Source organism: Lupinus angustifolius, chromosome LG15, assembly GCF_001865875.1.
Source record: "Lupinus angustifolius cultivar Tanjil chromosome LG15, LupAngTanjil_v1.0, whole genome shotgun sequence".
NCBI lineage: Eukaryota > Viridiplantae > Streptophyta > Magnoliopsida > Fabales > Fabaceae > Lupinus > Lupinus angustifolius.
In genome coordinates, this window is record NC_032023.1 from 20,730,596 (window position 1) to 20,747,874 (window position 17,279).

Sequence of the window (17,279 nt, forward strand, 5' to 3'; positions counted from 1 at the left end):
TTATAAATTCGTGTTTTCAAAATAAAAGTTATGAAATAAAAAACATAATGTGTTAAGTGCTAGTAATAATTTCAATTTTTAGAGATATGATAATAAGATGTAAATTGAAAATATAAAGATAATTTAATGAGATAATATATGAAATGCATAATAAATAAATATAAGAAATAGTAAGAATAAAGTATTATGTAATTATTTTTGTGGGGTCCTAATAAAAGTTGGCATATAGTGTTAAATTAAAGGGAGAGTAGAGAGAGTGAGATTGTTGTTGAGGTGAGAATGAGAAGATTTGATCTATTTGTGTTCGCATTTGCGATTCTTTCATCTCCTGTTCTTTCCGATCTCATCGTTTCCAAGCTTGATCGTCGTGTAAGTCTCTCTCTCTCTCTCTCTCTCTCTCCCTCTCTCTCTCTCTAGGGTTTCAACTTGTTAGATCTAATTATCATCACATAACAAATCTATGCATGTTTTGCAGATTGATTTGACTACACAAATTGTGCGTGCCACTACTTCACTCAAGGTGCACTCATTCTCACTATTTTATTATCCAACTTTCTCGACAGTGTTGCTCTTACCTGTATCATAAGCATCGTCGTTTATTCTCAATCTAACACCATCTTTGCTTCATTCAAATGTTTTCTGTTTCCGTTAATAATTACAACTATCTTTTGTTTTCATTCTTTGTATTTTCCTAAACACTCAACATTTTTTTGTTTTCTTTTTCATTGTTTTAAAAATATATATTCGAAATCAGAAAACAAAATAAAAAGCATGGTGACATTCTTGTAATTGTTAAATTAAGACTGTCAACATTTTTCGCAAGCCAACCTGACTCGAAGCTTGTAGAAGAAGTACAACAATTAAAAGCTTGATTGAATAAATAAATTCATCTTGAGTATGGATCATTTCCTTCTTATGCAAATTACATGTTTAAATTTGAAACAAAAGCTGCTGTCAATGCCACTTGACAAATATAACTTCTCTTGGTATCTCCTTTCCTATTTTAATATATTTTTTCTTCTCATATTCTTCTTTGTGTCTCACTTTCAATCAATTTTTGCAGGTAGAGAATACGGGATCTGATCCTGTGTCGGAGATTTTGTTGACAGTTCCTGATAACCAGGCAAATCACTTGGCATACTTAAAAGCCACACTTAATGAAGGAAAGGGAAAAACAAAAGCATCTGCCGGTGTTAGTTTACCTGTTGAAGTTTACCACCCTAAAGATGCACCTCCTTCCTTGACATTTTATTCCATATCTTTACCTAAGGGCCTCGGGAAAGGAGATACTTTGAATTTGGTTGTCTTGGCGATTTATACTCATATATTGGAACCGTTTCCCCAGAAAATTTCTCAAGCTGATATCCAGCTTCTATTGTTTCAAGATAGTGCACATTATCTTTCTCCTTATCCAGTGAAGGCCCAGTCACTGACTGTTAAATTGCCTGATGCAAGATTAGAGTCCTATACAAAGCTAGAAAACGTAAAACTTCAAGGATCTGAATTGAAATATGGTCCATATGAGAATCTTCCTCCATTCTCATATTTGCCAGTAGTTGTTCACTTTGAGAATAATCAACCCTTTGCCGTTGCTAAAGAGTTGGTGCGAGAGATTGAGATTTCTCATTGGGGCAATGTACAGATCACAGAGCATTACAGCCTTGTCCATGGTGGTGCACAGAGCAAAGGAGAATTTTCTAGGTCACCATATTTATGTTCAACTGACTTATTTGATTGCTATGCTAGGTTGTCATGTAATAATACTTTGTTTCCTGCTGCAGGCTTGATTATCAGTCTAGGCCATATGTAAGAGGTGCGTCAGCCTTTAGGCGTCTTGTTGCCAAGTTGCCGCCTAGAGCTCATTCTGTGTACTACAGGGATGAAATCGGCAACATTTCCACTTCTAGTTTATGGGGTGATTCAAAAAAGGTGGACATTCACATATTTGCTAATACTCTGGAATGTTTTTGCTAATATCTGTTATTAATAATAATTCTTCACAGACCGAACTGGAGATTGAACCTAGGTACCCAATGTTTGGTGGCTGGAAAACTGAATTTACAATTGGATATGGGTTGCCACTTAAGGACTTTTTATTTGGATTGGACGGAAAGCGCTTCCTTAATATCACTTTCGGTTCACCTATGAATGAGTTGGTGATTAACACTCTATTTGTGAAGGTAGATTATTTTATCTTGATTGTATATAATTTACTCATTTCATTTTTGTTGGTTGGAATGCAATCTTTACATTGAAGAATTATCAATGTGACTTGTGCAACATTATATTTCACTTTAACTTTTTTGGAGGAAGATGAAAAATGCTTTTGGAAAATGAATTCTTTGTCTAAATATGATTGCTTAATTATTGACTTTGAGTTGAATTGATTGCTTAATATATTATTCCCAAAATGGAAAACGTTTCTTTATTAACCACCCGATGTTTCGTAATCTTTCCTACTCTCTTTTTTGGGTTGTTGTCTGTGTCATATAGTGGTACAAATACGAAAAACAATAACATCTGCCAACTGATTGCAAATTTCAGGTTGTTTTGCCTGAGGGTTCTAAAGATATTTTGGCATCTGTTCCATTTCCTGTGAAACAATGGCAGGAGGTATTTTGCTAGATTGATGACATCTTCTGCCAAACTATTACTTTTCATTTCCCTTTTTTGGTTTTATAGCCTTTCTGTGTAATTGCTGCAGACAAAGGTTTCCCACTTGGATGTTGCTGGTAGACCTGTTGTTGTGCTGGAGAAGAACAATGTTGTGCCTGAGCATAATGAGTATTTTCAGGTATTAATGTTGGACCATTTTAGGAAGCTTGAGGTGCTAAATTTGAACAAACAAGCCACCAACAATACCAAAGGCGGTATTAAATTAACTTAATATGATCAACAAATTTCATATTGTTTTTAATAGTGATATTAGCACTGTTCAATTCTGAAGATCATGACAAAGTAACAGACAGTTTTCTTCATTTTTCATTATGAAAAAGAAGGAAAATTAGTATCCGAAATTTCCTGGACTGGTCACATTATTGAATTATGTGATAACCACATATAATTATCTGTAAAGGCTTTTCATTCACTTTAATATAACTTGTTTCAATTGTTGCAATCAGAAAATGAGACACAGGTTAAGGGGATAGCTAGATGAAAGAACCAGGAGAAAAAAAGAAATTATGGATTTGATGGCTTAGTATACAATATGGTGTTTTTTTCTCTTTTATTTATAGCGTTGGCTTTAGGTGTAGTGCTTATTGATTACCATTGTTTTTATTGCAGGTCTATTATAAGTTCAGCAGTCTTTCTATGTTGAGGGAGCCTCTGATGTTGGTTTCTGGCTTTTTCCTTCTCTTCGTTGCCTACATTATCTACATGCGGGCGGATTTGTCAATCTCCAAGTCTTCTGCGTCTTATTTGGCAAAACTCCAGTGGGAAGAGGTAATCAACTTCTCATGTAATGTACAAAATCTTGTATTTGCAATGGAATATAGTACTTACATTTAGGCTTGTGTTCCACCATTCAGGTGCAAGCAACTGTTCAGCAGCTCCATAAAATCATTAGCCGTTGCTTGACAGCACATGACAAGCTCGAAGCGTCGTTGCCTGATCTTTCCAGAACTGGAGATGTTCAAGCTTGTAAAGCAACTCGAAAATCAGTTGATAGCTTGTTGAAAGAGCTTTCTAAAGAGTTGAAGCCTCTAGTTGCATTCTTGCAGTCTTCTCCACAAGCCTCTCAAATATTTCCCAAGGTTATGTCAGAAACGCTTTCTTCTACGTACTCTCTCCCTCTTGGTTTTTAGTTCTATAATTAATCTTGTTGCTTTCAGGTGGATGAACTGGTTGCTAAGGAGAGAGACCTTCAGGAGAGACTTGTGGCAAAACACACAACAGTTGTAGACTGCTATGAAAAGAAATTGGGAGGAAGGGAAATTGAGAACCGTATTGCTTCGCATCAGCAGAAAATTACAGCTTTGAGACAGGAGATTGATGATCTTGTGGACTTCATTGATGAGATATGATAGGTGACTATGCTGCTCCAGATGATAACGCCCTTTTTGCTTTGTTTTACTTTGTTTAGCTCCGAATTTTGTCATGGTTTAATAATTGCAATGAGATTAGTGATACTTCTGTAGGCATATTTGTCTATTGCCTGCTATTAACATTATGGTAGAATTGAGCATTAATATGTGACACTTAGGATTACGCGTAATCTATGGACAATAATTTTATCTGTTTATCTATATAAGCATATATGCAAAACATGGATCTCAAGCACTCAAATGCTCGCAGGGATTGAATTGACCGGTTAATAAATTAAAAAGAATACAAATTGCCATGGGAAGATGGTCTATTTAAGACATTTGACGCACTTAGCATCTTAATGAAGAACTGAGAACTCTTCTATTGATTTCTTAACTCTAACCAGGGCCCTATGGTAATATGACCTTTGAATTTGAAACTCATGAATCATGATACCTTTGTGTACTAAAGCACCTTCTCAAGTTATGACTCCAAGTTTTTCAATCTTACTAAATTATAATCCAGTTCAGCATTAAATTCTATTTTTTTGGTGCAGTACATTAAAACTTTTATTTTGTACGTTTTCCAATTCAAACAGTTCAGTAAAACTGTTTGATATTTCTAAGCTTCGGTTTTATGGGCGAAAGAATTAGGAAAAAAATTATCAATGCTTTGTGATGGACATGACTTACAATAAATCACTATAACGTCCGATCCATATAGTTGATTTCATCACTTATTGTTGTTTCTTTCACTCCTATCTTTGAAGCTGTTTCCAAGTTAGTTCTAGAGCATTTTGTGTTTAACATAAAAGTTGTAAGGAAGGGATCATTATTGGGCTTATGGTAGTGAATAAAGTGGAGAGCAATGGGCATTGCTCATATACACTAGTTAGAAAAATGAAAAATAAGCATGATGTTGTTAAAGTTTTATTATTTACCTAACTCATTAAAATAAAAATGAGAGGAAGGGATATAGATAAAATGGAGTGAGAGTGGGAGTTAGTTGTATTTGTATGTATTGTGAAGAATGGAAACATCTACTCTCTATTCATTCCTCCAACACCTTCTTTCAGGTTAATTTTGGCATGCTATAATTATCATAATGCTGAATTATATCTTAAAACTCCTTTCAGGTTCCATATCTGCAGATTAGGGAGAACAATTGGACATTGAATGCAGACTACAAAGGTAGGTGGAATGTGAGATATGATTTGTGAGATTAGCAGAGAGCTTTTTCTGCACATGTCTTCTGTTTGTTTATTTGTCATTTTTTTTAACAGCTACTTTTGTTAGAGTCAATTAAATATCAAGCTTTTGGGTCCCTTATTGATTCTCAATCCCCACCAAAAAAGAAAAAATTGGGACCATCCATAACTTTTTATCTAGTTATGAGAATTACCTTGCATGAGGAACTAAAGCAAAGTGCAATACAGGTGATATTTTATATTTATTTAAATTACAATGTTTTTTTCTATATTAGAATGTGTTTAGCTAAATTTGGATTAGTTCATGTGTATTAAACTAAAGAATGTTTAAGAAATGCACAAAGGAAGACTCCAATACTATTTAACACTTATCATCTAATCTGTATCAAGCGAATAAGTGTGATAAGTAAGTTCAATTTTTTTTCTTCACCTTTTTGGGTAAGAAATTAATTTTTTTCAGAATTTGTACTGCTCATTCTAATAAGTGTCGCTCCCAGAAATCGAAAAACATATTTTGTTATAAGATAACATAATTTTAATGCTCCCAACATAAACATAAAGTTAAAGGGGTTTTGAGTGGGAAGTGTGGTTGAGAGGGAGGGATAACCAAAGTGTTCATAAGCAGTGCTCTTCCAGCAGCTGCTTTATGCTTTCACCTCCATCCTTCTCCCAGACTGCTACTTTCGATAAACCAAATCTCAGTGAGAAAATAATTTTGCATTATATTACTCATCATTTATATGTTTATTATTGTTGAAAAAGTTTATATTGTCCCTATATAAATAATATTAAACTTAATCTGAATATCTATTACTTGGATCAACACGATTATTATCTTTACATTATTATGTATCAATTAATATCTAATTAAGTATTATACAGGCACCAATTGTGAATAAGTCAACTAACACTAGTATTATCTTGGTTAGAAGTTATTATCTTAACATTTTTTGACGACTGAATATTACATATCGCTTGGTATCTAATTAATGATTATACAAGCACCAAGTGTGAATAAACAAACTAACATGAGTCTTAGCTTAATTAAAAATCCGAGTTTAAAGAATTTAATAAGGCAATTGTCTTAAGTAGTAGAAAGAATAGAAACTTGTAAGTCACCTAATTTCCCCCTTCAAAATCTGGTGGATTATTCAAAGTCTTTATAAATTGACTTAAAAATAAATCGAATGTGTGTAAATCGTGTTGGATTTACTTTTTAAAAATTGATTGGTGTGATTTGACTTTTGGTTTCAATTCTAAGATCCGGACTGAACTGAAATAATATGACAAAGTTTGAGTGTATATCATATATAAATGATATTTAATACATTATTTTAGAACTCGAACCAATCCCATAACTAGAGAAATTCAGCGCTCAGTCTTATAAAGTGTATATGTTATTAATTTTATCGTTGTGAAAGTTTTATTTTTATTAATCATCGGTAAATACTTTCTAATTGTCAATTATGTTACATGTGCTCATATATGATGTTGTTGTTTTGGTGTTGGTGAACACTATTTTTTTCCTGATGTTTGACTGTTGCTGAACATTTTTTTGCTTCTATTTTTTTATGCTGATGCTAATATTGTTTCCCCCCTCAATTGCACTTAATATTTAGTGATTTTATGACTTTTGAATGCAGGTACAATATCAATCTTTTATTAATAAAATCGAGTAAAACTGAATCGAGACCGCATATAATATCCGAATCAAATTGGACAGGATATACTAAACTAAGTCTTAATATACTACTAATAGTAATCTAGTATAGTAAATAAGTAAATATAGTTATGAGAATTAAATTGTGGATAGTGAAGTCGTTTACTTATAAAGGGAATCTTAATAAACCTAAAACGTTAAACACATTACACTCTCTCTTTTCCTCTTTCTACAAAAACAAAACACAGCATTCTCACATGACTCCTCCTTTTAGATTTTTAACCGACGATCGCTTCTCGTCTGATTCCTCCGCCACCGTCATCGGCTCCGACTACGTCATCATCATCGCTGCCCTCACCTGCGCCTTCATCTGCCTCCTCGGCCTCGTCGCTATTGCTCGCTGCGCCTGTCTCCGCCGTCTCCATATTTCCTCTACTGCCGCCACTCCTCAATTTCCTCCTATCCACGCCGACGCCAACAGAGGCGTCAAGAAGAAGGTCCTCCGCTCTCTCCCTAAGCTCACCGCCACCGCTGAATCCGCCGTCAAATTGTCCGATTGCGCTATCTGCCTGAGCGAGTTCGCTGCCGGTGAGGAAATTCGAGTGTTGCCTCAGTGTGGCCATGGATTCCATGTAAGCTGCATCGACACGTGGCTCAAATCGCATTCTTCGTGCCCGTCGTGCCGTCAGATTCTGGTTGTTTCACGGTGCCAGAAGTGCGGTGGTTTCCCTGCCTCTGCCAGCTCCGGCTCGTCCTCCGCCGCCGAACCGGAAACGGAAACGGATCCGGAGGCGAGATCAAAGGTTAGGGAAAGAGAAAACGATACCAATATAGGTTCTTGTCTTAGCTGAAAAAGCCTTCAATAAATTTTCGGTTTCCATTTATATTAACCGAAAATTAGTCATTATTTCTTGTTTATTTACTAATATTGTCTATATAATATGGAATTATGGATTATCAGTTTGTGTGTATTTATATGTATATATTTAATTTGAAATGGAATTATAATTCAGTGCAAGTTACAACGTTTGCATTTTCACTATTCTATTCAGGTGGAGTTAGATAAGAGGATAGATTAATTCATATTTATCGATAAGTGAGGATTTACAAGTTTTTTAAATTTACTTCTCATCCTAGCTATCAATTCTACAAATATATAATGATTTAGATATTCGAGTTTGTTTACCTAAGGCATCACCATCACCTAATACCTATTTTCATGTAATGATGGACAAGATGGCAGAAAAAAGTGGGTCAACGTTGTTTCAATGATGCCATTGTAATTTGGGTTCATTTTTTAATCGGAAAAAACTCGAGGATTTTCTTAAGTAAAGTATTACCGGTAGAAACTAAATTTTTGTGTATTTTGTTTTAAAAAATAACTTTTTTTCCTTCCACTCTTTATCTTTGGTATCAAGCTTGACATAATTGTTGAAGAATAAAAAATCTCTCTTGGCAAAGCAGGAACAATGAACATTATCCAATAGATTTGTACATTAAACTGGGAGATTTGTTAAAGTGGAAAAGAGAAAGTAACTAAGAAACAAATGATTCTCTAACTAATGGGCATGGGTAGTACAAAGGGTAGGAATTAACAATCACTCATTAACCATTTTTATGTTGGTGATGATGTATTAATTAGCTTATCCTATCATGCCAAACGAGTAACAAGGGTGTTATTCATATGTTTGTGGTTCAAGTAATGCCTTTCCTTGTAAGGCACATTGGCCTAACAATCAACAAGAAGCAATCTCTCTAGGTACCAACACTAGAGATGATAAAATGAACATTTTCTATAGGTCTATCCCTATTACTAGCAAAAAAAAAATACAATTAGGGCATTTTATTTCCCTTTAGCCCATTACATTTGACTCACTAGCTTGTTTATCTAGCTACCATTCCAATTGTGTTAAGTGGATGGGCCACAATCATATCAGAAAAGAAAAACTAAAAGGATGTAGAAAACCAAAATTTAAAATGACCGAAGATAATCAAATCCCCTATTCCCAATCTCTCATCCCCTCCTATGACTTGAGTCATAACCAAGATGGTATGAGAAGCTGTTAACCACTACGAGTAAGAAGTGAGAAGCACGACTACATGAGAGTCGCGACCCATCGAGGACTTGTTAGGAAATGATGCATACATTGGGCGAAGTTGAAGCACAACTGCATGAGAGTTGACCATGGCAATTAGGGTTGACAACTACAATGAGACTACATCATCGATGACTATCGCTGATGTTGGCGATGACAATCTCCTCATTTGACGAAGATAACGACTACACCCACCACAAGACCTAGATCCAGGTTCGATTTTCCCCAATTCTATTTAACCCATTTTTATTTTTCCTAACTTTCCCCATTTCGATATGCCCAATTTGATTTTCCATATTATTGTATCTGAAATTCTCAATAAAGAAATATGATTTCCCCCAATTTAAACCGATTGTTATTACTGTATTGAAATTTGATTACTCCAATTTAATTTTTATTAGTGTATTTGATTGTTATTAGTAAATTATATTATATCGGATTTGTTTTTTACTACTATTTCTAGTCATGACATGTGGGTTGACAACATGCACGCTAGCCCGTTTTAAAATAAGAAGAACATATAGAATTGTCCATTAAAGGAAAAAGGACATGAACATACCCACTTAAAGTTTGCAGGACTTGCAGACACAAACTAAACATGGAGAATGATCCATTTTTGCCATCACTAACAGCAGAGCAGAGCTCACAAATTCCTTATTGTAGATGATCTCTTTTGTAAGTTGATGACCACCATCGTTAGCAAGGTAAAGTCAATTAAATGCATAAGTGGTATTTGGGTATTCCTCCAAGCATGCACCATTTTGAGTTGACTTTTAAATTCATTAGAAATATGGCACCATATGATACATTGCATGATGAATGATTTGCATTACATATACAACCAAATCAATTAATGTATATAATAGGTTGCCCACTATAAAGTTTACCACTTTGAGCCACACATTAATGATAGGCTTGGAAAAGTGTCAACCCATTAATGTATAAGTGGTAATGTTATCTTTAATCTTCATAAACTAATAGAAGTATAGCTGTATGATATTTACTTTAATGTAGAATCAAGCAAAATGACAATTAATCTAGATTTATAGGATGATATATTACTTTTCCCTTTCAAATAATGAAATAAATGAAATACAATCCACCTAAAAAGTTATGTATTTGGAGCCATCTTTGCTAACAAATAAAAAACAATATAATAAAGATATGGGTAGCAGAATGTATAGCATTAAATAAATGTAGTGCCATATTTGGCAAATGGGTTGGTGTAATTTAATTCTTAAAGGAATCAAAGTTGTCCTAATCGAAATGGAATGATGGTAACCAGAAGTTGATAACCAACCCACTTGAGATCAATAATTAAGGAATTAGGACTAAAAAAGACACGAGATATCATTGAATAATTTGGTTGAATTGGCTAAAAGTGATTCAATTCTATCGCAAGGTTTGGTTCTTGTCTTGACCTAAGTTCCAATCCCATTATTGAAGGTGAAAAAGATGAACCTGACGTGAATCGAACACGCAACCTTCTGATCTGGAGTCAGACGCGCTACCATTGCGCCACAGATCCATTTCTTGTTCTTAGAGTTTGTGATATATATATCACATTTTGTCGTGAAGACCAATAAATGAGTTTATTGAATTGTGATAGACACTATTCTCATTCCAAATCATATGATTTATTTTTATTATATTAGATTATTTCATTTTTTATTTTATATAATTATGACTAGTAAGGAGTATGAACAAGTATAATTTTTTTTTAGTACTACAAGGGTATCCCTAACTTTTCTGGATAAGAATTAATCCTTTTCATGGACAAATATTGCTCTCAAGAATCGAACCTTTGACCTTAGGGATCTAGTAAAATCTTATACAACTAGACCAATGCCTTATTAGTTAAAGAAATATAATTTGAAGGGTCAATAATCTCATTTAGAAATAATTGTCCTTAAATTGTGAGAGTACAAGAAAAAGACGAAAGCATGCCAAAACAAATCTTATTGGTTACGAAAAATAACTACAAAAGATTAAAGGTTGTTTAATATATGAAAATCTACTATTTATTTGTCATTTCTATTTAGAAGTTAATAATGATTAATATACTTACAATATAAAAATTCTTACATTATAAATACATGCGTTTGTCTAAAATGAGTAAAAAATAAAATAAGAATGTTTATCATGACTTGTGTAATATCCCAGCCTTGACATGCAATCCTATGGTCCATGAATTTACTGAACGTGTCACCTACTAAAGTTAAATACCCCGCAATATTTTATTCCTCTAAAGGGAGCTTCCACGACTCAAACCCATAACCTTATGGACTTATAGTTATTGATTTCATTGAGTCACTATAACTAACGTTGCGGCGCAGTCATTTTAATAATAATAGTATTAAATATAAAGTAATGGTAGAGAATCTTTAAAATTGCAGCAAATTCTACATCACAAGCTTTACCATGCATACTTTCCACTCTAAAATGCAAAATTTTATACCAAAGATCAAAGAATAATTCATTAATATGTTTGATCTAGAAGAAATCCTCAACCAAATAGATTTATGACAATCAGAATCTACAAAGACAAGAGAGATGATGGCTCTCTTGATAACTAAAATCATTACTCATTCTTGGCCGAAGCAGCTTGCTTTGCACCAACAGCAAAGAATTCAGTGATGACTTCAAGGGGCATGCCTTTTGTTTCTGGAACCTTCAAAAACACAAATATCCACGAGATGAAACACACAACCGCGTAAATGGCAAACACACCAGCCAGTCCTATTGAACTGAGCATCACAGGTAGTGAGTATGTCACAATGATGTCTGAAATCCAGAACACTAAGGCACAGATAGCAATGCAGAGGCCACGGACCCTAGTCGGAAAAATCTCCGCGCAAAGGATGTTTGGAATTGGCCCATACGCCATGACAAAGGTACAGAAATACATCACAACACAAACAGTTGAGATTGCTGCATTGATAACACTGCCAAAATCTACCGCGCTTCCAATTATCAAAATGAGGAGTGACACTATCAGCACAGGAATTGTAACGAGTAGTAACTGCCTGCAAATGGTGGAGTTTGTTATCAACAACATGAATGGAAGAAAATACAAAAAAGTATTTAGCTTTTTCAGTAAACATAGAAGTTGGTTCAATCAATACGAAAAACATATTCGTAGTAGTTGGTGAAAGAAGGCAGACAAATTTATTCCAACAGATGCATTATACGCAGCATATAATAATTCTACCGTCCAGTTATAAGAATATCGTAGTAATAATACTCAATATGATATACTCGAGGAGAACAATGTCAAATTATGTTTCTACAACAAATGGATGTCTAATTAAGTTAACGAGGTATCGATTAAAAGAGATAGTTGTAATCAGCTGTTCAAAATGTTTAGAGATGTGATCCTTAACAAGCAATCAAAATATGAAACCAGGGATACATTGAGAAAACAACAGACTACGGAAGGAAGCAAAAAAAAGAAAAGAGCATACCTTCTGCCTGAGACATCCATGAGCCTCATGGCTAAGCCTATACAAGGAAGCATCAACAAGGTTGTGAGAGCACTGATAAGGAATGATGCCGATTCCGAGCCAATTCCCAGATCTGAAAGAAGAACTTCAACACCGGCCTCTTCAAGGATTTGAGGTGTGTAATATAGAACCCCATTTATCCCTGAAAACTGTACAGACATGTAGAATTAGGCATTAGTCATTGATAAGAAGAAGGATGCAGTAAAGTAGACAAGAATGAGAAATTCAAATAGGTAGAGTAAGTTGTTTACAGACTTTAGTAACTCTGAATACTCAAAGCAAAGGTAAGAGCAAAGAATTCTAAAATAACTCATCACATACACAAAGAAAGAAAAACAGAAAGTGGAAGGTAATGTGCATAGTGAAAATATGAATGGGAACGATACCAAATGCCATTCTTCTACCATCATCCAATTAACAAGGAAATTATGAATAGTAAACACACGTTACCTGCTGAAGTAATTGTATTCCAATCCCAACAACCAATGCATGCTTAACCCCTGGTTCAAGAAGAGCTTTCCAAATTGGCCCCTTTGAAGAGGTCTCGGATGGGTGAACCATTGCAGGCCCAACTGATTTCTGACCAAGAAGCTGCTTGGAGTAAAGAGCCGGTTGGCTTACCAAGGCAGCAGCCTGGACAAATTCACCTTCACCGGGAATTGATACAATAGATCCACGTCGAGATCCAGTAATTCCCTCCTGGTGCAAATAAATTCTTTTAAACCCTCCTTCCTTTTTACTATCCTCACCTTTATCAGACCATTTCCATGCCAGTTGCCAGCCACCACCAATGCCTGTACCATCAACTGGCTCACCTGACCCTTGCATGAGACTACTGTGATTCCTCATGCTGCTCAGGATACTTCCCGAAGGAGGAGGCATGTCCTTTTCAAGGCTTGTTGTTTGACGCGATATCAAAGGACTTTGCAAATTGTCATCAGAGTCCCCAGCACCAGCATCTGATGTGTAGTCCTCACCATCTCTTTGTAGGCTTTCTTCATCCCACTGTTCAGTTTTAACATGAGGCTCAGCTGTGCTGAACATGCTTCCGAAATTTGGAAAAAGAGTGCTTCTCATGCTCCCTGTGTCAGGGAGCTTCTCATGAACACTGCCAAACAGTGTCACAAGAGGATCCATTAGAGGCACGCTTTGATTGATAATGCTTCCATGGCGTGACACGAGCCCGAGAGAACTCTGTCCAGTTACAGGTTTTGCCAGCCAAGAGAGGCCTGCTTGGGATCCATATAATCGGATTTTATCTTTCTCTGTTGTGTGTTCATGACCATCCACTACCTCATCAGCAGGGCCTATTACATACTCTTCTATAGATGTATCACCTCCAATCCCGAGACCTTCAACCAGCAATGCCATCTCACCTGTATGAATAAAAAAAAGTCAAAAGATGACTGATGGTAAAAATAAAGAAGAAAACACGTGAAGAAATGAATTGCACATACATCAAAAGTACAAGAGACTGTAGACAATTAAGACATTATAGCAGATCTTAGTTATAACAAAATTAATAAAAAGCAATATTTTTAGTTCACGTTTACTTTCATGTCTAACAATACAAAATGAACACTTCCATTCCAAAATATTAAACTTAACCGAAATAATCTTGTCTTGGGAGGAAAGGTGGGCAACATAATTTCCCTATCATTATCAACGATTTAAAGATCATTGATCAATATCTCCTGAGCTCATGATGCTAGCAGGCTAAAATATATTACTGAATACCATGATACAAACATGTATCCAACTTTCAAATTTAGTACAACTAATAATAGTAATAGCATTTACAGATTACAATATTGGTTGAGAATTCCAAACTAATTTATGCAATGAAAGGTTCAAAATAAAAATTTACATACAAACAAGCATTTGTATTGTTTGCCTTAGTATACATAGGATATAATTATGTACATTATTAGAAGTTCGGCACAAATAACGGGAGTTTTTTTTTTTACCTTTTAAGTGAGTTTATAGTTTCCATAAAAGCAGCCATGTTGATATAGCCTTAATAAGCAAGTAGCTGCTAGCAAGTGTGGTATAAAAAACACAACAATATAACACAGGAAATATGTAAGCATGTTCTCACTCTTTCTTCCAAGCAGCTATTAGGGTACCAAAACCAAAGCACATATAACATAGGAAATATGTAAACACATGCTCAATATCTTTTGGATGCATATACTTTTTGTAAAATGTGTGAGCAATATTTAAGCTTGGATTACAATGAGCTGCAATATTTCAGTTCTCATAACATCTGAAGATACTAAAGCTTAATCAAAATGTCAACTGAGTGCATACAACATGAGATTACAATAGATTAAGTTCAAGATAAATCATAACTAATGATTTAACATGACAATTTAACATTGGTGTGAGACAAACTAAACACAGTGGTGACATTAAATAAGCAGATAGTACATGTGTGAAATAGATGAAAAATAGATCAGATATATAATAAAACTACCTGAGACATCTTCCCTGCCGCGTAATCTTTGAAGAACCTTTTTTGCCTCAAGCATCTTTCCTTTACTGACCAACCATCGAGGAGACTCGGGCAAGAAAAATATAGTTAATAAAAAATAAAGGAATGATGGAATAGAAAGAACCCCAAGCATTAGTCTCCAGTTAGGAGATGCATTGAATGACATGAGAAACACCATACAGTATGATAAGAACATGCCTCCTGAACCACTGAATTGAGGAAGCGTATTGAGCGAACCCCTTATATCGGAAGGGGCAGTCTCAGATATATAGACAGGGACAAGAGTAACAGCAAGGCCAATCCCAAATCCATCAAGTAGCCTTGCTAAGCATAACACATAAACATTAGGTGACCACATCATTACTAAACCACCCAAAAAGTAAAGCATAGATGAGATAATCAACATCGGTCTCCGACCAAGCCAATCGGATATAGGGCCAGAGCATGTTGTGATTACTGTTGCTCCAATAAGGGACATAGCCACCACAAGTCCTTCCACACTTGTTTGCAAAGCAAGGTCTTTCTTAATGTAAAGAATTGCACCTGGCAACCAATTAATATCATAGAGCTCAACTAAATTGAATCATAATAATTTCTTTGTTACAATTAACAAGGAAAAACAATAGGGGTCTAAGATTATTGCAAATTAAGTAGCAAGGATAGTTCAAAATATAATTTTGAGTGTATATTAGAAAGAAAGTAGTAAGAGGGAAAAGGAACAAACCAGCAATAGTAGCATTATCCCATCCTTGTAGAAAATTGCCGATAGAAGCAGCAATAGCAACTAGAATGGCACCTTTCATTGTACTTCTTCTTCTTCTTCTTCTTCTTCTTTTCTATCACTTGCTATTTCTTTTCTTTTCAGAAAATGGAACTGAATCTGTGTGTATAGATCCAGACACAGCCAACCAGACATTCACTCTATTTATTTCATCTCATTTTCTTTTTCCACTAACCACTCTCCCTTTTATTTTGTTGAGCCTTTACGAGCCGAGAACATCTACTTTTACATTTACAAGATTCGAAATCGAGACTTTACTTACAAAAAATTAAACATGTATTACTTGAACTAACAATTTTCTCTTTTATTTGTTCTTGTATATTTTATTCCCTCACTCTCTCACTGTTTTATTCTATTCCCCCACCCATCAATCATTATTGCGCCCTTCAAAATATCTCCCTTTTTTAATTACTTTATTCCACCACTAATACAAACTACACACCAAATATAAAATCAATATCTTAATCAATTACGTCATTTTTTGTTTTTTCGTGTACCAATTATTTCCTAGACCGTATAAAATGAATTGAAAACTTTATTGAATTAATTATTAAAAATATTGAGTGCTTTATTACAGAGAAGTGAGGAATTTGATTGTGATTGGATGATAGGAGTGAGGAAAGAGATGATGGTCCCTAAGAAGGGTTGAAATGTAATTGGAGCATTAATTAATTAATTAATAAATTGAAAATATTTATATGGGGATGATGTAACTGGAACGTGAAAACATGAGTTTCTAAATAGAATATACCCAAGTAGGTCCAATTTCATCATGTGCCATGTGCTTCCTCTCTCATTCATATCCCACATGCATAATGCATTACTCATTTCACAATATATAACGTTTTCTTTTCTTTTCTTATTTTTATTTTCAATTTCCTTAACATCAAAATTGTAGGAAGATGATATCAGTCTTACAATGTTGAAAGTAGGGTACATAATAGTACATGTTGTTTCTTCATCACTCTTTGATTTTCAGCTCAGGAATATATACCAATAGTAATACTACTCATCAGGGCACATGGCATCTGGAATCTGTTTCATTCAGTCCACCTCCTCTCCATTATTAAAGAAAACAGTGCATACCTAAGATTATAATACATGATAAAAATAAAGTTTTAATTGTCCATATTTTTTAAATTAAATATTTTAAAAAAATAGTTATTTTCACATTTCCAATACTAAAGAGGAGAGTCCACTACTAAAGAAGATCAACTTAGTTTCAATTTAGTGACAATATAGTACTTGAGCTGGTAATTACAATGCATATTCCCACTCTATAGCTGCATGTTATTTATTAAATAATCATGTGCCGACGTGACCATCTCACATTTAAATTTCTATAGATATTTTTTAATCACTGATTTATTTATATCAAGATTCTTTAACATACAAAATCCCACCGCCTTCAAACTAGTCCAAATTATTTGGGCCATTGGTTTCACTTGTCAGCTTTTTTTGTCGCTTGGGATGGGACAAAAATATTAGTGGGGGTATTACGTTTTGCCTTAC

The 17,279-nt window shown here is 34.5% G+C and overlaps 3 protein-coding genes and 1 non-coding gene across 7 annotated transcripts; 2 read left to right on the plus strand and 2 right to left on the minus strand.

Moving 5' to 3' along the window:
- Window positions 231–4,247, plus strand: LOC109328199 (dolichyl-diphosphooligosaccharide--protein glycosyltransferase subunit 1A). The gene is made up of 10 exons (XM_019561547.1): window positions 231–369; window positions 476–520; window positions 1,064–1,701; window positions 1,782–1,929; window positions 2,004–2,180; window positions 2,545–2,613; window positions 2,705–2,794; window positions 3,286–3,444; window positions 3,531–3,755; window positions 3,834–4,247. The coding sequence occupies exons 1-10, from the start codon at window positions 280–282 to the stop codon at window positions 4,023–4,025; spliced, it is 1,833 nt and encodes a 610-aa protein (XP_019417092.1). The 5' UTR covers window positions 231–279; the 3' UTR covers window positions 4,026–4,247.
- Window positions 7,076–7,846, plus strand: LOC109328101 (RING-H2 finger protein ATL8-like). Its single transcript, XM_019561379.1, has one exon. The coding sequence runs from the start codon at window positions 7,151–7,153 to the stop codon at window positions 7,742–7,744; it is 594 nt and encodes a 197-aa protein (XP_019416924.1). The 5' UTR covers window positions 7,076–7,150; the 3' UTR covers window positions 7,745–7,846.
- On the minus strand, window positions 10,446–10,517 carry TRNAW-CCA. The gene has a single exon. It is a non-coding gene; the product is annotated as a tRNA-Trp (tRNA).
- On the minus strand, window positions 11,419–15,932 carry LOC109328098 (monosaccharide-sensing protein 2-like). Of its 4 annotated transcripts, none has more exons than XM_019561371.1 (6): window positions 15,867–15,932; window positions 15,711–15,820; window positions 14,969–15,529; window positions 12,943–13,868; window positions 12,454–12,641; window positions 11,419–12,015 (listed from the first exon to the last, which is right to left on the minus strand). In XM_019561371.1, the coding sequence occupies exons 2-6, from the start codon at window positions 15,787–15,789 to the stop codon at window positions 11,571–11,573; spliced, it is 2,199 nt and encodes a 732-aa protein (XP_019416916.1). In that variant the 5' UTR covers window positions 15,790–15,820; window positions 15,867–15,932; the 3' UTR covers window positions 11,419–11,570. The 4 variants fall into 4 exon arrangements, with proteins under 4 accessions (XP_019416916.1, XP_019416918.1, XP_019416919.1 ...); XM_019561373.1 differs by having other exon boundaries at window positions 15,711–15,808; window positions 15,867–15,926; XM_019561374.1 differs by having other exon boundaries at window positions 15,711–15,810; window positions 15,871–15,888.

Excerpts from the sequence above, each read along its gene's own strand:
- LOC109328199 (XM_019561547.1), top strand. The coding sequence starts at position 280 with ATGAGAAGATTTGATCTATTTGTGTTCGCATTTGCGATTCTTTCATCT. Across the intron at positions 1,930-2,003 it reads TATGGGGTGATTCAAAAAAG|ACCGAACTGGAGATTGAACC; the intron begins GTGGACATTCAC and ends AATTCTTCACAG. Across the intron at positions 2,181-2,544 it reads TTAACACTCTATTTGTGAAG|GTTGTTTTGCCTGAGGGTTC; the intron begins GTAGATTATTTT and ends TGCAAATTTCAG.
- LOC109328101 (XM_019561379.1), top strand. The coding sequence starts at position 7,151 with ATGACTCCTCCTTTTAGATTTTTAACCGACGATCGCTTCTCGTCTGAT.
- LOC109328098 (XM_019561371.1), bottom strand. The coding sequence starts at position 15,789 with ATGAAAGGTGCCATTCTAGTTGCTATTGCTGCTTCTATCGGCAATTTT. Across the intron at positions 15,530-15,710 it reads GGATAATGCTACTATTGCTG|GTGCAATTCTTTACATTAAG; the intron begins GTTTGTTCCTTT and ends ATTGGTTGCCAG. Across the intron at positions 12,642-12,942 it reads GAATACAATTACTTCAGCAG|TTTTCAGGGATAAATGGGGT; the intron begins GTAACGTGTGTT and ends ATGTCTGTACAG.